Raw genomic sequence first — 27,941 nt, 5'->3', positions numbered from 1 at the left:
TTACACACAGTTCACACTGAGAAAGGTGGCAAAATTTAGCTTGGTGACAAATTGATAGCTTTCTTCTGGAAATCAGTTTACCATATTGAATTTCCTCCCATTGAATGTTTTGTTTGAAAAATACGAGTTCCAGAAATATTTGAAATTTCATTAAACCATCAATATACATATAATATTCTTTTATTTAGACCCATGACTTTAAATGATGAATAATTCAAAGTAACACTGATATTATTTTGAATATATATATTTTTTTAAGTGAGAAGACTAAATTAAAACCTTGAGCTTCAGTTTTGTTTTGTAATGTATATTTCATTATTTGTATATTTATAACTACATATTTTACATGTATATAACTACATAGTGATCATAATTATAATGCTCTGCATCAAAATAATAATGTAAAACTTAATAAAAATATAATTTATGTTTCAACCTATGTATGAAAGCAGCAATTATGTTTTGTCATCTTTTAGAAATTTCTAATGATCCCACAAACAACACCAAGAATGAGAACCCTAAGACTAAGCCAACATTTGTTGACTCGATTGGTAAGAACGAAACACTTTTAGTCAAATGATTGGGAGGTTGATCCCTACTTCCACGTGAGAACTGATTGGATGAATAATTTATAAATATCTTAATAAGTAATTTATGAATTATATACATATATCAAATTGGAAGCCACCCAAATTTTTCTATAATGGGGAGAAATAAAGAGAACCCTAAGAGTAGGCAAGCACATGAGTAAGCTTTTGCAAGTGATAGCTTTCTTGTAAAGTTAAAAGGGAAAAGAATATGGTGAATGAATGGTATATCCAACAAAAGGAATAATAAAGGACCCTTTACTACAAGCAATCCAACAATCTTAAAAACATGCAAGGCATGACAAACAAGTTTGTTGTCCTAAATGTTAATGCAGCTAAGCATAATGGCAATCTTAGTGGCCAATATTGTAGTGATTGTATCATTTAGTTGCCATAAATGTGCTAAAAACTCACACAACCAAAAACATCCAAGCTAAAAGCTATTGAATAGAGGAGTGATAGTGATCAGCTTGAATATTTATAAATTGAATTTTTTGTTTCAAATTTTATTGAGTATTCTGTTTCATTTAATATATACTCGTCATGTATACAAATTTTTTTTATTAAATATAATAGATGATGTGATATATGCACACATGACATGTATCTCACTGCAAGAAAAATGATCAAAAGCTAAGAAAAAAATTGATGCTAAAATCAATGTTGAACTAATTAGTAAGTAAAACTTTTGTTGCTAATCTATATTATTTAATATATCTTTTAAACAATTTGTTGCTAAATTCGTGCAAGTTAATTTTTCTAGCTAAATTCATAGCAAGTAAATTTCTTTCACTAGATAATATAGATTAGCAACGATAATTTTACTTGCTAATTATCTCGATGCTAATTTTTTTTTTCATTGCTAAGGACAATTTTCTTGTAGTGTCTGTTAACTAGAATATAAGGTGCAATGATAATTAGAAAATTTAATCTGTGAATATCTATTGAAACAACATCACATTTGTTTTCCACCTTTATACTGCCAAGCAATGGAAAACAAGGAGTGAAACCAAAGTGTCGTTCAGTGGACGTGCCATTGGCCTAAAAGTAACAACAAATTTATTGCATTTCAGCACTTGAAGGACATCTTTATGTTCATAATAAGTATCATAACTAACTATACATCGTATATACAAGACTGCAATTCAAAAGAACGTGGCGTATAAAATGTAAACTGCAAAAATAAATATGCAGAAGCACCTTTTATGCTACAGATAGAGATTAAGCTGTAGAGTCAACAAACTTACATGAGTAGGATCAGTTATTATCATGAGAGGACGCTAAATACTTGAGCCCCCCTTGCAACCTTAATGAAGACATCCTCTAATGTTGTGTCTGCCAGACCCCATGCTTGAACTGCGAATCGACTCTTTGCATTCTCAACTGCTTCAAAGACATCTGCTATTCTGATCTCATGCTTTGGCAACTCAAACTTTTGTGTCCCGGAGATTTGGTATATCTTTGTAGCATTTGGGGTGAGTTGTCGTACCAAATTTTCAACTTCATCCTCGTGGTTTGGGGATGTTGTCATCGTGAATACATATGATCCCCCGTATCTAGCCTTGAGCTGTCATTGGAAAATAATGGAAGTGAATGCTTGAGGTGCTTTGCTTTCCACAAACAAGATGACAGTGTTATGATACTAGTGAGGGAAAAAAAAGTAGAATCATAAGCAGAAAGAGGGAAAACTTTAATTAAAGATTACAAATAGCATGGAAAATAGAGAAAGAAATTCAACAAGATTTTTGAATCACAGTTATGAAGCAGGCATGACTATAGCTGAAAAAATGTATATAGTAGACCAGTGTGGACAAGTTATAAGAGAAGGCAATAAAAATTGAAAGAAAGTGTACTTAGAGAAAACAATATATAGAGCTAACTGAACTGGGGAAATGTAACACACTCCTGACTATCAACTTGGTTGCTACATTTTAAATTACCTCTTTAGGGTTCCCAACACACTGCAAGCTGCCATCAACAAAAATTCCTAAACGATCACATAAATGCTCTGCCTCTTCCATTGAATGTGCTGAAATAAATAAAGATGCATGACTCTTGTACATGTTATTTTAAGGTTGATGTTTGTAAATTCGAAAGTCTATCTATGCTCGTGAGTCATGGATAACAAGTGTGTTATGGTGCAGAAGAGAGAAAAGAGGTTACTGGTGAGAATTATAGCTCTGTTTTGTTTTGCACGTTTAACCACGTTCCATAACATGTTTCTTGAAGCAGGATCCAGTCCGGTACTTGGCTCATCCATATAAACAACCTTTCAAGAACAGATTTGAGTATCATAAGCTAACAATCATTAAGGGAATCTATATCTGAATGTCATGATGCAAGAGTGGAAACTAAGCTGAGAATCTCGTCATACTTTTGGATCTCCAATAAGTGAAATGGCAACACTAAGCCTCCTCTTCATGCCTCCGCTATATTTTCCTGCTTGTTTGTCTGCCACACCCCCATGAAATAAGTTCACACTCTTAAGAGATTCTTCCACTGCCTGTATCACAACATAAAAGTAGATAAAGTTATAGAACTGCATCTGGTTACATGCCAAACCTCGTCATTTCACCCTTTAAAGCTTTTATCCCGTTCTGGAAAATGGTAGACCATTCGGCTAGCAGATTCCGTCAATGAGTAAGAGCTAACACATAAGTCAGTAGCATATTCTTCATGTAGTTGGCATAAGTAATTTACCCCCAATATCTGTGGTAATAAATGAAGGATGGTTCGTGTGAAATATTAATATTTCAAGTCTTTAGTTGATGGAAGAAGCAGATATGCATGTGCACCTACTCTGAATTCCTTGCAGTTTCTTACTATTGGTATGAGGTCAATGAGCTTTTGTTGTGAGTATTTCCAGGAGCATACTATAGACTTACTTGTGTTAGGGAAGCACCTTTGAGATTTTTAAGCCTTCCATAGAAAAGTAGATGCTCCTTTCCCGTTAAAGTTCCCCACAATAAGCTGCAAATATTTTACATTGAAGGCCCCTTAATTCATGAGTAAGAAAAACTAAAATTCTAAATTGTTATATCCATATAGTTTGCAATTGATGCTTACTCATGCTGGGGACACACGCCCATACTGGTGTATATTCTATCCATATCGGTCCGTATATCTAGTCCTTGAACGTATGCAGTTCCAGAGCTGGGCTTTGTGAGCCCAATCATCTGCCAAACGAAAATGTGAGTAGGTAAATTGATTTTTTATATCTCCATATTGGAAATGAGCGAACTGCATGGAAACCATTAGCTATACAGGGGTCCAGGCTAAATCATATAAACAAACAAAACAAACTGGAATTGATAAATCTTTCCCCCTTGAGGAACTATGACTGTGAACTGACCATATTAATAAACGAAGTTTTGCCTGCACCGTTGGGACCAAGCATGCCAAAGCATTCCCCCTGGGGCAAAGCAAGTGAGAGTTCTCGCACTGCAAATTTCTCGGGATTCCCATCCTTCCCTGGATATATCTTTTTGAGATTATCACAGACAATGGCATGACTTGTACTTGATTCAAGTAGTAATTGTGCAACCTTCTCCCTCTACAACAAAGTGCAAGTGGGAGACTGCAATGAGTGAGATGCAGCTAACAAATTACAGAAAGCACAAAAATCTCATCCAATGATATGTTAATACATGGTGCAATCCAAGTCTTATAATGCACCACTCAGGCTTAGCATTCATTAATCAAATTGATCTCATGAAGAAAAATAGCTTGCCATATGGAGAAGGGACTTCGATATAAATGGGAACTCAGCTAAGGTAGATTCATGAAAAAGCAATTATGATAAAAATGAATAGTTCAAACTCAGAATTCTCAATAGTTTTAACTAACAGAACCACTTTCTACAACCGCTAGACATTAGTTTACCTCTTGCTGAACGTCAAGTTTCTCCATCTGAACAAAAACTTTAGACCCCTGCCTTCGCAAGCTAGGCTTCCGGAAGGATGATGAGAATTTTTTTTGGTGCCTCCGCAAGAAAAATAGAGGACTTCTTCCAGATGAAACAACTTGATCTGCATAATATGCAACACAAAGAACAACTAACCATTCCACTGCAATGATGATGAACGCCTCTCTCATTCCATTGTCACTATCATTTAAATCTTTCCATCGCATTCCATCAGTTCCCATATAGTTTCCATTAAAAGAATATTGTGAAAACTCATATAATCCACGATACAGGGAAAATCCTGGATATAACTCCATGGCAATTATCCCAGCTTCTGCAATAGCCCAAAGATGGTTACAAGGCTACGCAAAATTACACAAGATCTGTAGTAAGATCTAGTATTATTGTGAAATGAAAATGTTAAAAGATGGAAAAGTTGAAAGAACCAAATAGACCTTACTGCTGTCTTAAATCATATTTTGCAATATGCAAAACTTTGACATTACAAGTCATTTATGCTTCGCAGTCATCAATTTTGGATATTACATTTGTACAAAACTTGGAGCATCTTAGCTTAGAAAACATGTAAATGATTCTTAACAGCTTGACAAAGAGAAAAATAAGAAAGAACCTTAGATTTTGCCTGGATATGTTTTTGGAGAATGTGACTATTGCGTGAATGTTGAAGATAAGTGTCTTGTTTCCAGGAGATTCAAAGTATAATTCTCTTTAAATTATTAAGGGACGTATAAAAGATACACGAGGATATATTTGGTATTGTTTTTAGAGGGACAAAAGTTATTATGTGTCAGATCATGTTTAACAGTTAGAGCTTTTATATTTACCAGCAAAAAGGTAAATGTACACATTGCACGTGTTGCAAATAATTTTGCAAATATGATTATGATTTCAAAATTTATGTACTCAAACACATTTATACTTATATTAATTTTTTAATATAAAAAATGTTGTTACTTTGGTTTTCAGCCTTAGTTTCATACAAACAAATAGATTACACATATAGACACAAAAAATACTAAACACGTATAAAGTTCTTCAACACTTGTACTTGCTTTACAGAATAAGTTTTTGACCCTGCATATCACTTTTTATTTCTTAGTTAATTTTTTTACTAATAAATGTACGCACTTTTCAGGTATAACTATGTATCTTTCTTATTGCCTACTGAAGAATATTAAAAATTTTAACTTTTGTTATTAGCAATTTGAGGTGAATAATATGAATGCAAATCTGTTGTTACATTTTTGAGTTTTTTAATATAATTATTTGGTTTATAAGGTCACTTACCTAACCTGACTAGCTAGATGTTCATTATTATAACTAATTCAAATTCATGAACAATTAAATTTTCTCTATCAGTACATCCTGATTAAGTCATCCAACTTGTTAAATGGGAATATCATAAAATTTTATATGTTATTTTATTGTTTACATGTATTTAATTTTTTCTAATAATATTAATGCAGCACAATTGATTTTATTTATATCATGAATCAAATTAATGAGAAAATAAGAATATAAAAGATAGTAACTTTAACTATGCCTTACATTAGCTTTTATAAAAATAATAAAAACTCCTATTCATATTTTTATAAGTTAAGAAACATAAAATATTTTAAACTTGTTCATACTTTCATAAGTTTTTATATATATTATGGATATATAGATGAATGTATGTACATAAATTATATATATGTATAACATATATATATAGATAGTGACACATATATACACCTTTTTAAATAAATATATATATATATATATGCATCAAGAGATGCATTTAAGAAAACTAGTTTAAAATTTACACTCTATAAAAGAAATTAAATAATCAAATAGACATAGAAATTGTATCACAGGTAAAGTTTAACTTCAATATTTCGAAGTCATATGAATAACATAAAGTATGTCAAAATTAAAATTTAAAATAATAATATTAACTTACATAAATACCAGTTATAATAATATTATTACAGGAATCTCAAAATCTGAATGCTGATTCATGCTTTTAATAATATTAAAGATAGAGATAGATATATAATAAAGATAGATATAAAAATATTGGTACATCTTTTCAATTCTCTGATTTTTTCTAATTATTTCATATTCTACTCTAATGGTATTTTTAGCTAGTATAGTACATCCTGAACACAATGTAAAACAGTAATTAATTAGTAGGAATTACTAAATTTAAAAGTAATTTAAAGGAGGTAGTAATAATGAAAAGTAATTGCAGGAGGTAGTGAAAAGTAATTACTAGGAGTTAGGTATATTATTTTATATTCTTACTCTCAAGACTAATATATTATAATGTTAATTTAGTCACAAAAAAAAAAAAAAATCTCAAGTTTTTTATACTTTTGATGTATAGTAGTATAGATATAGATATGTAATATAAGCATATATTAGCTATTATATGCAATGACCATATACATTTAAAACAAGTTGCAAATATATATAAATGCATCAAACACTTCCTACATATCTTCATAAAACATATTCACATGGTGATGCAAATGAAAAGACTTATACATTTATGCATCTCATAGTGTACATTATTTTCAATCATATGTATATTGAAATATATATTGCATTATAAACAATATACTACAAAACAAATAATCATACATCTATGTTAAATAAGAAAAAAATTCATATAGTACAGGGGTCTAATATCATAATAATGAAAAATACTGTTTGAGAAACACAATGAAATACAACCTACGATATGAACCAAATACTAATAAAGTTTTGTATTTTAGTGACCTATATTTTGTGCTAACATTAACATATAATAATCAATCAATATGTTAATTTAATTTAAACCACATATGGTTTCTCCAATTGCTCCCAATAAACAATTTAGAATTGCCATGCATTCATCAAAAGTTGGACCCATGAATTAGATTTTTCTCAATATTAACCAACTTACTTAACTAAGACAATACTAAAATTACATTTTCAGTCAAGAAAAAGAGTATCATCAACCTTTAAAACATTTCTCCAAAATTATTTTTCACCGAAAAATGAGCTCCATAGGAAAAATTTACATCTTCGACAAAATATGAACTGATAGGATCACAAATTGCTCCAATATCTACATTAACTACTCCAACAAAACTAACCAAACTAGTTCCTATTAACTCTAGACGACTTGTCAAACAATACCCGTGCTATAAAAGCTTTACTTACTTGGAAATGAAGAATCTTGAAGAAAGAATTGGAAAAGAAAGCCACCCAAGAGTCCAGTTCCAAATACCATGATATAACCAACAACTGAGAATTAGAGGTTACACAAAGTTTTAGATCAAACTTATTATTAAAATAAACAACTGATAGAATATAAACATGCTCATTAACTAAAGGATTATTAGTTGAAAGTTGAAACCAAACCTGTTGCAGTCTTCACGCTGGAGAACAAATCAGCAACAAGAAACGCCAAAGATATTTGCAAGTTTATATAGAGAAAATAAAACACAAACTGGATACTATAATCATTTAGCGTGAAGAATTTTAATCCTGAAAGTCAAAGTATCAGCGGTTAAGTAACTTGTATCGAATTTGTAAAAGAAAACTAAAATTTCGATAAACTCAATAATCATATAATTACCTATGGCTGAGCCAAATATCACAAAGCAAAGCATGTAGATTGAAGATATTGCAAGAAAATAAGCGTAAGATATCATCCAATAAGGTCCATCACCAAGCCCATGCATTTTCATCATAATTCTTAATCTGTGTTGCTTCTCATAAACCAAAGATGTCAGTACAACCTGTGAGAAAGGAACAAGAATTGCAATTGGCATCACTAGTGCCAAGTAATAGCCTATACAACTTACATAAGCTCTTGAGAAGTAAACAAAACAAATAAGAATATATAAAAAGGCTAAAGAACCTCTACAAATTAATAAATTATTGTAATTTATACAGATCTGTTGGCAGACCTATAAATAAACGAAAAATTAGGAATCCCAACCATTAAAATCATGAAACGCAAACAAGTTAATAGAAATTTCGAGGAAACATCTAAAATTTAAAAGGAAAGATCATGAGCATCGATATGTAATAGCATCTAATTATTTGGTTGATAAGTAAACCCTGTTTGACTACTCATATAAACTAGTATTTATTTTTTCTTTGTTATCCCCTATTTTTTATTTATAACTAAACTTACTAAAATTAATAAAAGTATAATTTAAAATAATATTAGTAAAACATTACTTAAGTATAATTTAATAATTAATTCATTTAATACATTACTTTTTCCATTTTTTTCTCTATTTCCCTTCTTCTCCAACCCCACCGCCTCTTCAAGGAAACATCAGCCATCCCCAGTTGCCAATTTCGAGAGCCCATATTCAAGTGTGCAAATTCTGATACTGGTGAGGGCAAGCTATTAATATAGAGAAAAAATCAAGCCCATGTTAAACACCCCAACTCAGCCCCTGCCTCCAATTTCCCTTCTTCTGATATACTATATAAGAATATATATAATAATTGTGCAGGGGGGGGGGGTTAAAATTCATAAACAAGAGTTAAAATAGTATTGACTTAATTTATTTTAGAATAATTATTATTTTCTTTTAAGGCTTTCATCGGAGGGGTAAAAAAGTATTTTTACAATTTTTGGTGTCACTGTAATTATGCAAAAGGGAGGGGTGGATTGTGTAATTACACCAAAGGTCAACAAGGGGTATAGATTTAATTATCCCTTTATCAATCGATCTAGCATTTCAAAATAGACATAAATTTTCATGAGCAAAAGGTATATACTTGGAGAGAAAGAATATAATCTTCTAAAGATCCTATTTGGTAAATGTTATATTTGGTCCATTAAGTTTCTTTTAAATTACTTAGTCCTTCAAGTTCATTTTTTTACTTTTAGCATCCCTAAATTTTAATTTTCGTCTCAATTTGGTCCATCTGACCATTGCTCGGCGAAAACGTGGTTAGAATTTAAGTTTTTGGAGGGTAAAATGGTCAATTTAAGTTTAATTTTACCACTTTAGTCCCTTAAGTTTGTAATCTTATCAAATTAGTCCTTTTTTATATTTTTACATGGTGAATATGTGTAATTATCATGTATGAAAAAAAAAAGCTTTGAATTCTTGTGAACATAATAATAACATATTGCTTAACTTAAAATAAAATATTCTCTTTTTTTTTTCATTTTCAAAAGTGACAAAAATTTCAGAATTATGAACAAATTTTATAAAGCATATCTAAATTGAAAATATAATTAAAGATTTACGAAGATTTTTTAATCTTAGGAGTTAAAGATGAATCTAATAAATTAAATCTTAACAATATTTATTAAATATTAACAACTAAGGTTTTAGAGAAAAAGTTTGTGGAATGTACTTATAACTATATTATTTGGTGGATTTCATTTTAAGAAGTTTCGATAGAAGTTTTTCTATAAAATGGAACTATATATTTAGAAAACCTTAAAAGATGAATTATATATATTATAAAATCCATCGAAGAATCTAATAAGAAAGTATAATCTACCAACTTTTTATTCAAAAATCCAAACATTTAATAAATATTGCTAAGGTTAACTTTTTTAGACTTATCTTTAACTCTAAAAATAAAAAATAATGATGTAGATTTTTTTAATTATATTTTCAGATTAGATAAGCTTTATAAAATGTATTCATTATTTTGGTTATTTTTTTAACTATTGAAAAAGAAGAGACTATTTATTTTAAGTTAAACATTATATTATTATTATGTTTTCACAAGAGTTCAAAATTTTAATTATTCACATTAGATAATTACAACATATTAGCATAATAAAATATACAAAGGTTATTTTTTCATATAAAAAAAGGACTAATTTGATAGTTTTACAAACTTAAGGGACTAAAGGGATAAAATTAAATTAATTGACCATTTTACCGTCCAAAGAGTCAAAATCTGGCCACATTTTCGCCGAAAATGGTCAAAGGGACCAAATTGAGACAAAAACTAAAGTTTAAGAATGCTAATGTTAAGAAATAAACTTGAAGGACTAAAGTAATTCTAAATGAAAACTTAAAGAACCAAATGTATCATTTACCTATCCTATTTTCAAGATTTACTGTAAAAATTGCATGCTCAAACCAAAAACTGTATGAGCTCTTTATTGGGAAGCGGATAAAACATGATATACAATGATAATAGCATTATACCTAATGTAATCTAAATGGATTGGAAGCGAAGCACTTAAAGTATATCCTTTCACAAGGCAAAAATATTAAGTGAACATACCGGGAACAATTGAATGATCACCCATGTAAAAAAGAGTGGCCCGAGGAGAGAAGAGAAATCCAATCTAAGTGTTGTTTCGGGCTTTGGCGTTTCTTTTACAAACTCAAAAAGCATTTTCACGGTTGGTCCAAGCAAAAGTTGGAGATAGGCGTTTGTTGCCTGTACAACATACACTAATTAGCATGTCCTCATTTATTCTTCCATGGAAGAGTAAAAATTGACACAACATATTGCTTGAGTTTTCCATTGACAAATTAAATGTTATGTTTAACAATGTGAACATGCAAGATCAATGAAAGCATCAAGTACAACCATAAAATAAGGATCTTGGAAATTGCTAATTGGTTCAGCACACAGATTAACAACTTCAGCAGTAGAAAAAGCAAATCTGTATGTGTTGACCTGAACATGTAAACTAAAATAAATTTGAAAATACATCATAAAAAACTAGGACTCTTTCTATGACTCTGAAGTCATGTCTGAAGAATAGATTGATGTATTAAGGATACAACAGAGACAATCATACATGAAGTTGTTATATTTACATGGAAACAAGAATTTGATCTGTTCCTGGGATAGCTAGATTTGGTTTAGGCATTTGAAAAATCACTTAGTTAATACAATATGTTACAGATAACAGTTTACATATATCAAACTAAACCTATTTTCTTTCCCAATAATAAGCCACATGAGGTTATTTAGAAATTATTATACAACAAAAAAATAATAGATCTGAAAATAATGTGAAATCATTTATTTTGGACATGTATTTAGTCTGTGTAGGAATTGAGAAATTAGATATCTCCTAATCGCATTCAAACTACCAATTTATTATTTGGAGAATCAAGGTATGTAAAAAACGTTCTCATTAGTGACCAAAGAGTGGGTGAATTGAATAAGAGAAGATAAGGATTTGAATACCAAATTCACTGAACGAGGCACCCGTGTCAAGGCAAGAGGTTGGTTCCCTGTGTCATTCTTGTATGTAGAATTGTACCATATAGTCACATTGAGTAGATTCTCATTTGAATTCATAAAATCATAGGCTGTCAAACAAGTGAACAATGAATTAGGAAATTCCTAAAAGCAGGGCAATCTTTTTGTACAAGGCCGTACATTTGATGCCAGACCTGCCACAATCTCGTTAATCTTTCTCTCTGCATTCCCTTTACGGTAACCCTTGTATAGTTCATCATTAATCTCTGAGGAACTATTGCGCCATAATTGTAAGCCTTGAACACAGCGCAAATCTGAATTTTATGCAAAACAAGCTCTAATTAAAAACCCATGGGACTTATTTCTTGCAGTTTTAACATAAAGATTGTAATGAATAAGTAACACTATCATATCTGTGTAATATTATTTTTTCCCAAACTTAATTACATTGTGGAAAGAAAAAACTTTCCAACAAAAGCTACCTTGTTGAAACGTCGCAGAACCAAATTGGACAGGCACAGAAAATTGAGAGTTCGATGTGCACTGAGGTTGAAGAAAATCAACTGGAACATTTGAAGAAAAGGCTGGATCAAGATAATTGGTATACCTAGTCTTTGTTTCCGAACCCTGAAACACAAGAATCCTTCATCATCATTACCAGTGTATGTCACTAACCATATGCAGTATAAGCAATGAAGGGTGTCATGAAAATAGGACAAAATATAGAAAGAAAAATAGCTAACCAACGCATCATCTGCTAAGCTGTACAGAATATCAGAGAGATCTATATTTAATGGTCTTGCAAACATGTTTCCAGCCACACCTATCAAGCCACAACAGAAGCATTAGACAATCTGTCATGTTCTCCACACACGAGATAGTAAATACTTCATGATAACTTGTGGTAAATAAGAAAAAGACAGACATACTTTGTCCAAATGTCTGGTTATCCCCTGTAATAAGCATAGTTACAGGACAGGAACCTATTCTCTTGCATGAACCATCAGGCAAGTCTCCATATGATATAAAATCAGTTCTTATTGCACGATATTGTTCTGATGGTATTTGTAATAATGGAGGCAACGGTGGAGGATGAGGAATGGAACACGTGAACACTTGGTCCAGAGTTGAGTATTCGATGCCACACCTTCTTTCACATTGGCCATTCCTGCCAGTATCAACACAAGTGCAGCCACATCTGTTTGAGGGCTTATCTAGTTCATTGTTCACCAATGTTTGGATGAGAACAAGCAACAAACAGAGAAAAAATGGGAATACAACAAGTCGAATATTTGTCTTGATGTTTCGCTTCTGTATCAAAAGAAAAACATGAAAATGAAAGAAGTTTAGAATCTCACTCCTCATAAACTAAACAAGAATAAAGTTTAGATATCAAGATGCTCTCCTTTCCTATAACTAGGAGTATTTCAAACTGAACCTAGAACTAGTTATACAAATAACAATTAAATAGATTATTACATAAGTTGAATAGAAAAAGAAATAAAGGACCAAATAAGGATCAAATATTATGTGGAATAGATTTATGAAATGAAAAAATAACAAAAGCTTAGAAGAAAAATGCATTATAGCTTGAAAAATACCAGAAAAATACATATTTAGGTATTGTGGACAACTAAACCACATATTGATTATATGTGTAAAAAATAATATGAACCATGTATGTGCTATATAATTGTCCTGAAAAATTATGTGCACATGACACATCTATGTCGAAATTCTTCTGATGAGGAAAGGATAAAGATAATCATTTAAGGAAACTCTTTTAATTCCAAAAAGTGAAACCAAACATTGTAAAAGCCTGTTGAGGTTTTATTCTCCCAAAATATTTTGAGATGACCCTAATTATAATATGCATAAATGCATATATACATACATATATAAGCATATATTTCATATATTTCTATACATTTTTCAATCATTTCATTAATATATATATATTCCAATAATTACATATTTTTGTATATGCCAATTATTACATCACTAATATATATATGTATGTTTCCTTTAACCAATAACTATTACTTCCATCTAAATATTATTTCCAGTTCTCCTGATAGTAATTTAATAACAACATATAATATGATAGAAGTTTTATATGATACAACTACCTAGCAAAATCTCATATGACATGACATCTACAGTATATATTGTCCTCCATAAAAATGAAAACATATCTATCCGAAAATACACCACATGAACTGTTGTGAAAAAACAAAACAACAATTTCGTTCTTCGCGCATTACTTAATACAACGACCAAAATGCATTTCATCAAACTATATCCCTCTAAGTACCCCAAAATGACTCTAAATGTGGTCCAAGATTTTGGATTGAGGCACCATACGTTGGAGCAGCCAAGGTCCTACCATTCAAATGCCTGCCCGAACCAATTTGTAAAGAAGATAAAACTGTGCTTTTCAACCTAAGGAAAGAGTTCAATCTATGTCCAACTTAAACTTCCACCTTTAAAAAGTTAAGTCGATTAACATGTGATCCGGGAAATATATACATATATATAAATATATATCACAAAGATCAACTTAAGTTCAAATTTCACCCCAAAAATTCTTCAGAAATAGAAACACCACAAGACCACCGCTCAAAAGGGATTCACTGCAGATAACTTCATACTTCTTCTATGTAAAAGCAAGCTATACCCCCAACACAATACATCAAATGTATGAAATATTTAACGTATATAAGGTAAGCAAAAATAACAGCAGTAAACGTTTCAACTAAACCATCAATCAGCACAAAAAATTGAGGCAAAAAGGTTAAATACATAAAACTCGCCTGAAAAATCAAATTCTTCCTCAGCAAAGCATTGGCCTGAGTCCAAAAACTCGCCGTTGACTGTCCATTTGATGAATCCGACATTCTTCTCCAAATTTGACTGCTTGCAATTGAAATTTTCCTTCTTTCTTTCTCAAATTACTCTACAGATTTTGCATTGCTTTCATTTCCAAAGGGGCTACCATTTCGCACTCTGTTTCTCACCGTTATTATATACATACACACATATATATATAATTCAAAAAGAAAAAGAAAATATAATGTTAACAGAAGAGTAGAGTTTTGCTGAATTGTCGCAATTGCCCTCTTATTACTGTTCAATTTCGCCGAAACCTTCTTGCTCAAATGACTGAAATGCGCCTCATGAGCGTTTTATTCTTCTCTTTCTATTTTCTTTTAAGTCCGGCGCCTTGAACAAAAATTGAGGAGAAATTACACTTTTAATCCCGTCGGATAGAAGTTTCAATATTTTTGGTCCTCTATTTTACAAAATATTCAAAATAATCATATAATTGATAAAATTCGATACATTTAGTTCTATAAATCTCATAAAGTACATACTAAATACAGACCACCCTCCGTAATCGCATTCAATTACCCTAAAAACCCACATTTATCCGATAAGACAACTGATATAATCAACATTTGATAAACACCTCAAGCGAATTAAATACTTTATCAAATTCTTGGTATAATGTTCTTCACTATAACTTATGATAATGAGAAACGTGGAGTTTTGGACTATTACAAAATATAAGATATTAATTCAGTCACAATGTAATATTTTTGTGTCTCGATTTAATGAAAAGTGGCTTATAATTTTAGTCAGTTCGTTGAAAAAAATGGATGAAAACCTAACATAGACTAACAAATTAGGCTAATTATTTTATAGTCATCAAAATTAGAAAAGTAATTATAATTTTTCAAAAAATAAAATATATTTATAATTGTAATAAATTTTTAAAAATGTGATCCTAATTTACCCTCCAATCAAAGTATGGAACCAACATTGTGTGACGATTATGAGGGTTGACTTTAAGCAAGAAAACGATGTGGGACGATAGGTAAATTTCGTGGAAACTCAGATGAAATTATATATATTAATACATTCCTTATATTTGATTCAGTCAAAGTCAGATTAATTAATTCATTCATTCAAAGTCAGATTAATTATATACGTCAGATTTTATACATATTGCAATTCATTATGCCATAATTAATGTCCCTGTTAATGCTGATATATATATAGGGTGAATAGCAATTTACTGTGATATTAAAAATAAGCACATTACCCCCTATAAAAAAAATATATAGTATTTTATCCCTATATATTTTTTAAAATGAACGGTAAATTGCTTCATTTTAAAAAATATAAGAAGGTAAATTGTTATATTTTAAAAAAGACAGTGAGGTAATTGCTATTTATTTTTTTATGAGGGGGTAATTTGTTCATTTGCGCTATCACAAGGGGTTACTTGTATTTTTTCCATATACATATGGATTAATTAGGCTTATATTAATTTATATTTTTCTCAAAAATAGTTGAAATTACAGTTACACCCTCTTCCAAAAAATTCCAACTTACACCTGACTTATTCTATTAGGGTTTAGATAAAAAATACTGATGTAAACAAAATAAAAATTGCATAAAGTTTTGCTTTTGTCCCTCATTTAACATTTACGTGTATTTTTTATTTATAAAGGGATAAATGTAATATACATACATTTGGAATGAGGTTAATATCATTATATTTTTTTCTTTAAAGTATAAATTATTACATGAAAATATTAAATGAGGGGTAAATTTTGAAATTTATTCAATTTTTGTTGCTGACGTCAACAACTTTCATCCAAATTCTAACAAAAGGAGGTTATGTATAAATAGTGGAGAGAGTGTAAATCTAATTTCAAAATTTTTTTAGAAAAAAATTATAATTTTTTTATTTTTAAATGGGATCGAAGTATAATTAACTCTATATTTTTATCTCAATTTGTATTTTTTTATGTATATTTATTTTATACATACACGCTAATTTGATATGATTTTACAATTAAGTAAAAATATGACTTTTGCCATAATTAATTATCTTAATTAAAAGTTAAAAAAATATATTAATTAATCAAGATTATATAAAAATTATTATCCGTTGTTTATACGGGACGACCAAAATATTATCCATAGTAAAAAGAATAGTACTATTTATTTGTTAACACAAAGTTTGAAAGGGAAGAAACGATACTTAGATTAATATATCGATCAGAGACGCGAAACAAAAATTTTATTTTATAATCAAGTTATGAATTTTAGATAGGTGGATTTAAATCCCGTGACCGACTATTATTTTCCGACACAATTGTGTCGCTGATATCTATAAATTCATAACCAGCTCGATATTTACTAATTAAGTGGTGAGTTACTTATATTTACATTCCTGATATATAATTTATTTACATAAATAATTATATAAGTCACTGCTAATAATAAAAAAAAATTGAGAATAATTTGTGTAATAATTTCGATAGCAAAAAAAAAATATTATTGTACCATCTTATGGGCATTTTATTTAGACATATTTAATATTAACTTCAAGAAAATAAAACAAATAACGCCCAATTTAGTCCTGTGACCGTATAATTAATTATAAGATAATTAATTAATGTGCATGATAAATAATTAAATAAAAAAATTGTGTTAGGATTAGAAGTTATAATTTATAACTCTTTACCAAAATTTAATGTTAATTTTGCTTAATTTGAGAAGTGATTATTGAAAAATGGATCAAACGACACAAAAAAAATTATATTTACACTCAATATGAAAATTTAATTTGCTGAATTACAAGATCAAACGAGCACTACAGAGTTTTTTTTTCTTTTTTTTTTTTTACGATGATTACATAATTATATTAATATCAATAAATTAAATTATATATCAATTCGATTAATAAAATTATATTAAGTAACACAAGCATTTATTACAAAAAAACCCAGATTAATTGAGATAAAAATACTCACATATCTACTGAAACTCAAACTCATTATTTCGAACATATTTATTGAATTTCAATTTTAATTAGTAAATTGAGATATTGTTAATGAGGAGTTGAAAATGTTTGAATGAGATGAACAAACACGAAGAGTGAAGTTTCCTAGACAATCCCAAGGAATTTTTCGTGGCCCGAAATTGTCCCCGTAGTCAAGCAAGTTAAAGTCGCTTTCTATTTGAATTAACGTCGCGTTCTACTTGAATTAGAAATCGTTTGTTTGTTTATTTTTCTAATTTTTCTAATTTGAATATTAGCACTAGTGTTGACTATTTGCTTTCATCCAGCACCATATCATCATAACTAACTAATGGGGCCATATGCAATTTACACTTATTGAAAAAGCATCAATAAAAATTAGGGATAATTATTATGTTCTTCTCTTTTGAAGTTTGGTGTAATTACATGTAAAATTTATTGTGGTTCGAAAAATTATATTTAATATCCCTAAAATTTATTTTCATCTAACAAATAAGGCCCATCTGTTAGTCAAAATTCACCGAATCGCTGATGGTAACAAAAAGAATCAGAAAAAAATTTATATTTACTTCCGATTGACTTATTGCAGGTCAAATCAAATAAATTTTTTTATGACTTAATTATCCACATACGTTTTCATGTGTTAATGCATGTGAGCAGGTATATCTTCACTGTTATAAGGATATTTTAGTAAAAAAAATTATTTGACCCACAGTAAGTCAATCGATGGTAAATATCAATTTTCATTTAGTTTTTTTCCAATTAATATCAGCAAGTTCAGTGAACTTTGACTGACGTTTGGGACTTATTTGTTAGACAAAAATAAATTGGGTGTTGGATAAATCTCAACGGAGGAAGTGTAATTATCCCTAAAAATGATTAACTTATCATATCCCACATTTTATCTAACTCAAAATCATTTATCCGTACACAAAAATAATCTTGCCGTAACTCTTCGATCTTGTATTAAATTATAATTAAGTTGTTAATCTTTGCATAGTCAACTGCTAATTACATCTAATTAAGGAACCTAAGCAATTTGCTAATTTGCCAAATTAACTTCCACGAATTTTCAGTGAAATTACAAAAAGAGACACCTTCTCCATTGACCAAATGCCCGTGCCCCCTTTGTTATATAATCCCAGGGGTAAAATGGTAACTGGACCCTGTATCCCTCGCGCCTTTCAGCTGCAACCCCCCGACCCCACCCCTCCTTCAGTATATAAGATAGCTTCTGCAAATCACAAAATAGAAGTTGAAAAATTCTGCGTGAATGGAGTTGCGGAGCGGAGTTCCTCTGCTAGTACAGCAGTACAAAGCTTTGTTCTTCAAGAATCTGCTGCTGTCATGGCGGAGCAAGCGCTCCACGTTCCTCCAACTCTTCTCCTCGCTCTTCTTCATTTTCCTCATCTTCTGCATCCAGAAAGCCGTCCAGTCGCGGTACGGCTCGTCGTCTTCTTTTGAAAGTGTTACCGACCCGAAACCTCTGGTGGCGCCGCCGATTCCGCCGTGCGAGGACAAGTATTATACCAAGTTGCCCTGCTTTGACTTTGTGTGGAGTGGAAATGACAGTGCGAGAATTGGAGATATTGTACGGAGGATTAGGGAGAATAATCCCGGCAGGCCTATTCCTGAGGACAAGGTGTGAAGTTTGTCTCTTTCTCTTCTCTGATATAAGTTTTGCTTTGTCTTTTGAGTTATATGTTTTGGTAATTCGTGGAGTTCTTTAATGGACTTCTGTTGCATTGCTTTGGTCCTTTTGATTTTGGACTATTATTTTTGCAAAAGGTTTTGAATAATTTGATTGGTATTAGTGGAAACGGAAATGGAAAATTATTCAGAGTAGAGAGTTCGGGGTACATCGATGAAGTTTATGTTGTTTTTTCTTGTATTATGTGGTATGGATATTGCTTATGACGCAATCTTTGAATTTTGATATTATTTATATGTCTGATTTAGTCTAAATGAGAATGGTGTGACTTAAGGTTCACGGTGTTTTGGTTTTTAAATGATTTGAGTTCTGAAGCTGAATAGTGGAAATAGGTGAGCGGAAGTTTTTTTCATTTCTTGATTTGTTCCATCATGTCAACTGAGTTTTGTGCTAGAGATGCTACTTTAAAACACTACGACATTCGTGGCCTTCAAATATTAGAATTATGTGGAGGAATTGGTCCTGCATGATCAGTTAACTTGCAGTCAGTTACTTCTATTCTCCTTGTGTAAATTTTGAAATTGTCTAGTATATATGGCTTACTGCTGCAGTTAGACATAGACATCATTTGCAATTTTCTTCATTTCACATCTCTACATTAGGTTATCTCCTATAGAGAGGTTGGAGATATCTAAAGCAGAATGGTAAAATTACTTGCATTCTGAAGAGAATCAGAAGGCAGTTGACTATGTTTGTGCATTCTAAATCAGGATGGAGCAATTATTTTGTCTCTTTTATTTATTCTATAAATAATTCACAGTAGAGAATTTCAACTAGAGATCTATTGAGGAAGCTCCTATGTTTCTTTTTTTGCTGGAGAAGTTAAACCTATTATTGGACCATACTACAGCAGACTTTGTTAAGCACGAATTTATCTATGTATATATGTGTATGTGTGTGTGTGTGTGTATTTAGACACAATCTGTGATAAATTTATCCATTTTTAGTTTCTTGAAAATGTGAAAAAGATCTTCTATAATTCTCAGAGTGTGCATGAAATGCCTGGGTGATATTCCATCAGTAGGGGATGCTAAGTTTTTATTTTTATTTTTTGACAGCACTGGGATGCTGAATATTGCCAAGCATAATTTATCCAAGTCAATATTTTACATATGCAGCAACATACGAAGCATATAGCATCTTGCTAAACTTCAGAATTCCATGAAACCATTTGTTTGGTAAAGGGGGAGCAGGGGGGCAGGCTGGGGTGGAAGATGAAATAGGAAGATTGCCAAGTTCCCATATTCTTAGAAACTGGATGAGTGACATCGGAGAATAATGATTAAAGAATGGAATAATAAAAAAATGAGGGGAAAATGTGATAGACAACCATGACATTGACTAAAAAGTGTGAGGACCCATATAAATTCTTGGAACTTGATGAGTGAAATTAGAGAATTATGACTAAAGAATCAGAGTAGTAAAGAAAAAATGAGGGGAAAATTTGATAGACAACCATGACATCGACTAAAAAGTGTGAGGATTTTGAGTTATTCTTTGTTCAAGTGTAGCTGATCGATTTTAGTTGAGGAATTGATTGGTTGGGATGATAATAATTTTTTCATTCAACTTATTTCTCAATTTGATTAACTCTAGTTTCTATCTACCACCTATCTTCTTTGTCTATCATTTTTCTCTTTGAGTTATTTCAGGACTAGTTTTTCATTAACTTCCTTTGTCCTTGAGAGCAATCTTAATACCTTCTCGAATGTCTTCTCTCATAATCCCAGCTACTGTACTATAGATTTTTCAACCTGTAAAGATAAATTAAGTCTTGTTTTCTAGAATTTAGCCTTTGCAGTGAGGTTGCTACTGTATCTAGAAGTAAATGACTGTTCTATATTTCATGCTTGGGCAGGTTATAGCATTCAGAACGCCAAATGACACAGATGATTGGCTTGCCAGCAATCCTATGCGCTGCCCTGGTGCTCTGCATTTTGTTGACAGAAATGCTACAGTAATTAGCTATGGGTTGCAGACTAATTCGACTCCAGCTGCTAGGCGAGGAAGTTTTGAAGATCCTACTTTTAAATTTCAAATTCCTCTTCAACTAGCTGCAGAGCGTGAAATTGCTAGATCCCTAATTGGAGGTATGACATTTAAATATTCTCTTAATTTATTGCATGAAGTCTGATGAATTTTTTCCCTAATCTTCTGCCCGGAATGTAACTGTCTTTTATCTGCTACATGAATTACAGATACCAGCTTTAGTTGGGTCGTCAGTCTCAAGGAATTTGCCCACCCTGCCCTTGAAATATTTTCTGCTGTCCAGAGTGCAGGACCAACCTTTTTCCTGGCTATTGCCATGTTTTCTTTTGTCTTCCAAATCAGTGCTTTGATTACAGAAAAAGAACTCAAACTTCGTCAGGTATTAACTAATTTGCATTTTCAGCTGAAGACAAGGAATTAAATTATGACCTCAGCAGTTCACAGAATTAATGTTCTGCTTTTTACACCTTTTTTCATGAGCAGGCCATGACGATGATGGGTCTTTATGATACAGCATATTGGTTATCATGGTTCACATGGGAGGGAATAATCACACTTCTTTCTTCGCTTTTCACCGTTCTTTTTGGGATGATGTTCCAATTTGATTTCTTTTTGCACAACAGTTTTGCAATTGTCTTCCTCTTGTTTTTCCTTTTTCAATTGAATATGGTAGGTTTTCTCATCCCAGTATGAAATTGATGACAGATTTGTTCTTATTCTCAAAGTAATGCAGAATATGGAGATTTTGATTGCTGGAACTGTTTGTTATTTCCTTTGCCAGACTGGATTCGCTTTTATGCTGTCTGCCTTTATTAGCAAGTCTTCATCATCCACCACTGTGGGTTATCTCACATTTATTATTGGTTTCTTGACTCAGGTTTGTTTCTTTGATAAAAAGTTTTCACTTGGCAATTATTGGAGGCACTCCCATGACTCTTGATAACGGATGTCTATTCATCTTTTCCAGCTTGTTACAACATTTGGGTTTCCTTACAGCCAGGACTTCTCCAACACTTACCGAATTGTGTGGTCCTTCTTTCCACCAAATCTTCTTGCTGCTGGTTTGAACTTGCTCTCTGATGCTACTGCAACTCCTCAAGATCCTGGTATCAGCTGGAAGGGGAGAAAGAGGTGCGCACCAAATGATACAGAGTGCGTCATCACAATTGTATGTCCAAGCTTTCGCTATTCCACATAACATGTCAACTGGTGTTGGAACATGCCTAAAAATTTCAGTATAGTGACTCATTTGACGTTCAAATATGAAGCACTTCTACTGCTGTGACTGAGTTATTTTCTTAATTTGTTATGTTGATTACCAGAATGAGATCTATATATGGCTTGTCTCAACGTCCTGTCTATGGTTCATTTTGGCCATCTACTTCGACAATATTTTTCCAAATACATCTGGTGTGAGAAAGTCAATGGTCTACTTTTTGGATCCTCGATACTGGACTGGGAAAGGTGGAAATAAATGGGAAGGTATTTAATATAATGATCTTATGTTGATTAATCATGTAAGTTTGTTTGTTTTTCTAGTTTTTAAGACTTCGAAAATGCATTTTCAATTTCAGAAGGAAATATTTGCAGTTGTGCGCGTCAAATTCCTCCTTTGGAAGATATTGTTCCAGATGACGAGGATGTACAAGAAGAGGAAAGCATAGTGAAACAGCAAGCCCATGAAGGCATTGTTGATTCAAGCATTGCAGTCCAAATACGTGGTCTTGTGAAAATTTATGCTGGAGCAATGAAGATTGGTTGCTGCAGATGCAAGAGAACTTCACCTTACCATGCTCTCAAGGTAAAGTTGATTTTTTACGCAATCTACCTGTTAGAATAACTTAGTTTATTGGGAAAGAAATTACTGGATCAGATTGCCTGCAGCAGGTACTCCAACTAACAGGAGTCTCTAGTAAACAGAAGTTTGTAACTTTTCCTTTCCCCTTTTCTATTGAGCCAAAGGTAAAACAAGGAGCTTTACCAATTGTTGACTTTGAATGGCATAGACATAGAATCAGGCATACATGTTTGCAAGAAGATGTACGTAGAAGATTATATGTAAAAGGCCATAAGGGATGGATTTACTTGTTTCTTGATTGATGTACAAATGGGGCCCTAGTATGGAACTATGTCACTAAAATGAATAACCAACTGGTACAATTTTAATTGGTAATTGAGATTTAACATAGAGGATGAAGTACTTGTTTTCATAGACTTTCCCAAGGATGCCCAGCCTTTTCATGTCCTTAAAGAGCTGTTTCTCCACTATGAACTCAGCATTTAAAATGGCTGTTGCATGAAATCAAGGATTTAAGCAACATAGCATAAAATTATCATGTTATCTTTAAGTAATCTTAAGCTACATTTTTTATGGAAAATTGAATGCTGAAGCAAATCAAGGATATTGTACCTGCAGGGCATATGGCTGAACTTTCCCAAGGACCAGCTGTTTTGCCTTCTTGGACCCAATGGAGCTGGAAAAACTACTGCTATTAATTGCTTGACTGGGATTACACCAGTGACTGGTGGAGATGGTGAGAGCAGTTATTTTGATTATCAAGTTTCTTGGCTATTCTTTGAATTATATGAGGACTCTTACATATGAAATACATGTTGGTAGCACTAATTTATGGATATTCCATCCGGAGCTCTACTGGGATGTCGAACATTCGCAGGATGATTGGAGTTTGTCCTCAGGTTCTTTCTTCTGAAATTTCTCATTTCATCTTTGAGAATGTAGTTCTACTTATTTGACTTTACTAGTTATATACACTTCTCACTAAGTATATGCGTTAAATTTTATTTCATGCCCTTGAGCTTCAACCTCTCTCATTTCCCATCCACATTCATCGATCATATTTTCTGTTTCCTATTTGGTTCTCAAATAAGTTAGATGCTTTTCTGGAAGTGGTTTACTATAGTGTCAACTATTGGAACTTAAATGGGACCACGTGCTTCAAACATGTAGATGCAAGGCGATCTCAAATAGAAATGGATTCTATAATTATTTTGGGATGAAAATTATGGTTATTACTAGCATGGAATGGTGCTAACAGAGACCAGCTCTTTTATTGCTCATATCACAGTTTGATGTCCTGTGGGATGCATTATCTGGTCAAGAGCACCTTTACCTGTTTGCCAGCATCAAAGGTCTGCCCCCTGGTTCGATTAAGTCAGTATGTACTTGATAACCCTAACCTTTGCTTTTATAAGTTGTATGTCGATCTACTTATGTTTGTATTTCAGTTGAGAAACCTGTTATTAATATATTCAATGAGCTCTCACCTACAAAGAACATTGCCAGCCACCATCCTGGACTGGATAATGATGCCTTTTACCTATCAATAGTAAAGCTAAATTGTTATGTCTTTCCAAATAACAGGAGGTGCAGAAACTATTAGCAGAAGTGAAACTTACAGAGGCAGCCAAAGTGAGATCAGGCAGCTATAGCGGGGGAATGAGACGTCGACTTAGCGTTGCCATTGCACTAATTGGTGAACCAAAATTGGTTGTTTTAGATGAGCCGGTGGGTTGAAAGATATTCTTTTTCTTTACATGCTCTGTTAGATCCCCTGTAACGAATTTGACAGAAACTTACTGCGAACTAACAGACCACTGGTATGGATCCAATAACTCGAAGGCACGTCTGGGATGTCATTGAGGGGGCTAAAAAGGGGCGTGCGATTATTCTGACAACTCATTCCATGGAAGAGGCTGACATCTTAAGTGATAGAATAGGAATTATGGCAAAGGGCAGGCTTCGTTGCCTTGGAACTTCAATAAGATTGAAATCGCGCTTTGGAACCGGTTTTATTGCTAACATAAGCTTTGTTGGAGATGCTAATGGAACCCCCAACCAAGGAGATACCTTTAGCACGGATCAACATATAGCTGTGAAAGAGTTCTTCAAATCAGTAAGTCAAATATCAGCTAGTTGGAAACTTTTACTTGAAAGTATACAAAATTACGTCTTGTTATTTGTTGTTTCAGCATTTGGATGTTTCACCTAAAGAGGAGAGCAAGTCCTTCCTGACTTTTGTTATCCCCCATGTAAAGGAGAAGCTATTGAAGGTAAAGAACAAAGTTTATAATCAGCTTTCGTCATTAAAGTGGGACTCAGTTTATTGAGAACTGCTATCCCTACAATCTGATGTTGCCTATGATGACTGCATGTTCTCATTGACTAAATGGAAAAATTATCTTTTTAATCCGCTAAGTTTGCCAAATATTAATTTTCGTTTGATAACTATGCCTACTTTTTTAAGTCCTTTAAATTTCAAATTAATTATACGTGGCCATTGATGCTGACTGTTTATTACTTAAATATCAAAATTTTTAAAAAGTATATAAAATTTTAAATTTTATATTTCAACTAAAATATTAAATTATAATTATAATATAAAAACTTATATAGTAAATTGATTTTTGAAAATTAAATATCTATATGGCCAAATATTAATTAATTATAGAAATTTATTTAGTTTAAATATAGTTTAAAATTATATTATTTACTATAATACCATCAATTAACTTACCTTTTTTTAATTTTTTTAATTATATTTAGTCAAATTAATTAAAATTAAATAAGTTTTTATTTTTTAAAAATGTTGGCGATGAAAGTGATGTCGCCACCGCTGCCGCAGAAGAGGGCGACGATGATGCCATTGTTGTCGGTGATTGCGGTGCCTCTACCTCTGGGGGAGCGTTATGGACGATTGGGCGTCACCCTCCACTGTTGGGGGCGCTAGGGGGTGGGGAGGAGGGTGGGCTGCAATAGGGGTGGGGGTAGGGGGATGAGGGTCTGGGCGTTGCGAAGGTTGGAGGGCGGGGCGGGTGGTGGGGGTGGGGGATTGATTTTTTGTTTTAAATAATAATTTAATATAATTCAAATCATGTACATGTCTTCCACCTTATCTCAGTTGCCACATAAACTTAAAATTCCCAAAATATTTTCAGCTGGCTTGCCATGTAATATTTCCGACCAGAAAAGGAAAAATTGTGCACGGCAGGACATTTTTTACTCAATTTTTCAAGTTTTTGGACGTAAAAGAATGAGCATAGTTATCTATCTAATATTGATATTGAGCGTACTTCGCGGACTAAAAAAATTAATTTTCCCTTGACTAAATTCGTGTCCAATTTTCTGTGTGACAGAAATTTCGATACATTTGTAGCACAAATATTTGTCAATGCTTTTCAGTTCGAATTTTGATGCTCACAACAAGGATAAAATTGGCTTTTTTGTTTTTTATACATTGATTATATGAACTAAGTGAGATTCTCATAAACATATTCCTGACTTGAGTTGTTCTCCTGTACAAAGAACTTTTTTGCTGAGCTCCAGGAGAGAGAAAAGGAATTCGGTATAGCAGACATTCAACTCGGCCTAACAACTCTGGAAGAAGTTTTTCTGAACATTGCAAAGAAGGCGGAGTTGGAAAGCGCTGCTGCTGAGGGAACCTTTGCAACTCTTATTCTAAACTCTGGAGCATCCCTTCAAGTAAGAACGACAGTGCTAAACCATAGTTTCATAGTATCATATATCATATTTCTTTTTGCACAGCCCGTCATTAGTATTCCTTCAAAATTTGCAGGTTCCAATAGGTGCAAGGTTTATCGGTATTCCAGAAACAGAATCCACAGATAATCCTAGAGGCATAATGGTAGAAGTGTATTGGCAACAAGATGATTCTGGAGCTCTCTGCATTTCCGGTTACTCAGATGAGATGCCGATCCCTCCTCATGTACAACTACCACCTACTTCTGCACCAACTTCGAACCTGAATATTTCAGGCCGACGAAGACAGGTTCATGGAATTGTAATTGACCCTTCCCAGATTGCTGATTCAGATTTACGATGACTCGGTTCTTACAGGCTGCTAAGTACAGGTTTTTGATATAATTTTATCATCAGAAATTTCTGGTGCATTGAGTCTTACATATAAGTACACGGGTGGCTTTTTCTTGTTATAACTCAATATAAATAATCACATGATGAGTATATTACAAAGTATATTACAATTGTTATATGATATAAAGAAAGTGATCAATATTATGCAACATTAATACATAATACTAGCAACCAATTATCCGGTGCTCCGAAACTAAACTGAAGAAACAATGATTCAAGATGTGGACGCCAGGGAAGAGAATTGAAAGGAAAAATTGTATCTTGAAAATCGAGAAAAATAAGTGTTATATCTACAGAGTTGGACGCCACTTGTTTAAATAGATAATCAAAAAATAACAAATTGCCACTAACTACTCATTAACTGCTACTAACAATGCTGTCTATTCTAACTAATTAACTTTAATCTCTGCTAAACAACCAACTAAGAAATAATGGATAAAATGTTAAACTTGAATAATAAATACGTGGTTACTAAAAACTCCGAGTTTTTCCTTGTTCACTTAAGTGAGGGCTGTAGTTGGGAAATGATGAACGACCTTGATGTCTCTGGTGGCTATGGCAGTAAAACACAACAGATTTATTAGCCCAGCCGCAGGATGGCCTTAGGGGCAAGCCGACTGAACCCAGCTTACACCGTAGAGAAAGAAATGCAAGCCCTGTAAGAGGCTTTGTAAAGACGTCAGCCAACAGGGACTTAGAAGACACATGGGTAGGTCTTATGAAGCCATCTTTGAATTTATCACTGCCAATGTGACAATCGATTTCCAAGTGGTTGGTCCTTTCATGGAGACTAGATT

At 32.3% G+C, this 27,941-nt stretch overlaps 2 protein-coding genes across 3 annotated transcripts; one reads left to right on the top strand and one right to left on the bottom strand.

Moving 5' to 3' along the window:
- Window positions 1,624–14,732, bottom strand: LOC105157025 (ABC transporter A family member 7-like). Of its 2 annotated transcripts, none has more exons than XM_011073319.2 (18): window positions 14,511–14,732; window positions 12,627–13,008; window positions 12,441–12,520; window positions 12,180–12,324; window positions 11,892–12,011; window positions 11,683–11,807; window positions 10,762–10,920; window positions 8,120–8,282; window positions 7,903–8,028; window positions 7,702–7,785; window positions 4,470–4,825; window positions 3,940–4,140; window positions 3,654–3,763; window positions 3,473–3,557; window positions 2,962–3,090; window positions 2,751–2,856; window positions 2,528–2,616; window positions 1,624–2,154 (listed from the first exon to the last, which is right to left on the bottom strand). In XM_011073319.2, the coding sequence occupies exons 1-18, from the start codon at window positions 14,592–14,594 to the stop codon at window positions 1,855–1,857; spliced, it is 2,844 nt and encodes a 947-aa protein (XP_011071621.1). In that variant the 5' UTR covers window positions 14,595–14,732; the 3' UTR covers window positions 1,624–1,854. The 2 variants fall into 2 exon arrangements, with proteins under 2 accessions (XP_011071621.1, XP_011071622.1); XM_011073320.2 differs by having other exon boundaries at window positions 8,120–8,252.
- On the top strand, window positions 18,790–27,248 carry LOC105157024 (ABC transporter A family member 2). Its single transcript, XM_011073318.2, has 16 exons — window positions 18,790–19,175; window positions 21,103–21,334; window positions 21,443–21,612; window positions 21,717–21,902; window positions 22,015–22,110; window positions 22,201–22,401; window positions 22,556–22,715; window positions 22,808–23,034; window positions 23,650–23,767; window positions 23,854–23,930; window positions 24,320–24,409; window positions 24,616–24,759; window positions 24,845–25,147; window positions 25,224–25,304; window positions 26,557–26,733; window positions 26,828–27,248. Exons 1-16 carry the CDS (start codon window positions 18,807–18,809, stop codon window positions 27,092–27,094), a joined length of 2,898 nt encoding a protein of 965 aa, XP_011071620.1. The 5' UTR covers window positions 18,790–18,806; the 3' UTR covers window positions 27,095–27,248.

Source organism: Sesamum indicum, linkage group LG3 (genome assembly GCF_000512975.1).
Source record: "Sesamum indicum cultivar Zhongzhi No. 13 linkage group LG3, S_indicum_v1.0, whole genome shotgun sequence".
NCBI classification, from domain to species: domain Eukaryota; kingdom Viridiplantae; phylum Streptophyta; class Magnoliopsida; order Lamiales; family Pedaliaceae; genus Sesamum; species Sesamum indicum.
This window is presented reverse-complemented; position numbering and strand designations above follow the sequence as displayed.

Bases quoted from the DNA above. Each gene is read 5' to 3' on its own strand.
- LOC105157025 (XM_011073319.2), bottom strand. From the start codon at position 14,594: ATGTCGGATTCATCAAATGGACAGTCAACGGCGAGTTTTTGGACTCAG. The intron at 12,325-12,440 runs GTTAGCTATTTT...CTTGTGTTTCAG, and splicing joins GCTTAGCAGATGATGCGTTG to GGTTCGGAAACAAAGACTAG. The intron at 3,764-3,939 runs GTCAGTTCACAG...TTCGTTTGGCAG, and splicing joins AAACTTCGTTTATTAATATG to ATGATTGGGCTCACAAAGCC.
- LOC105157024 (XM_011073318.2), top strand. From the start codon at position 18,807: ATGGAGTTGCGGAGCGGAGTTCCTCTGCTAGTACAGCAGTACAAAGCT. The intron at 21,613-21,716 runs GTATTAACTAAT...TTTCATGAGCAG, and splicing joins AAGAACTCAAACTTCGTCAG to GCCATGACGATGATGGGTCT. The intron at 23,931-24,319 runs GTTCTTTCTTCT...CTCATATCACAG, and splicing joins TGATTGGAGTTTGTCCTCAG to TTTGATGTCCTGTGGGATGC.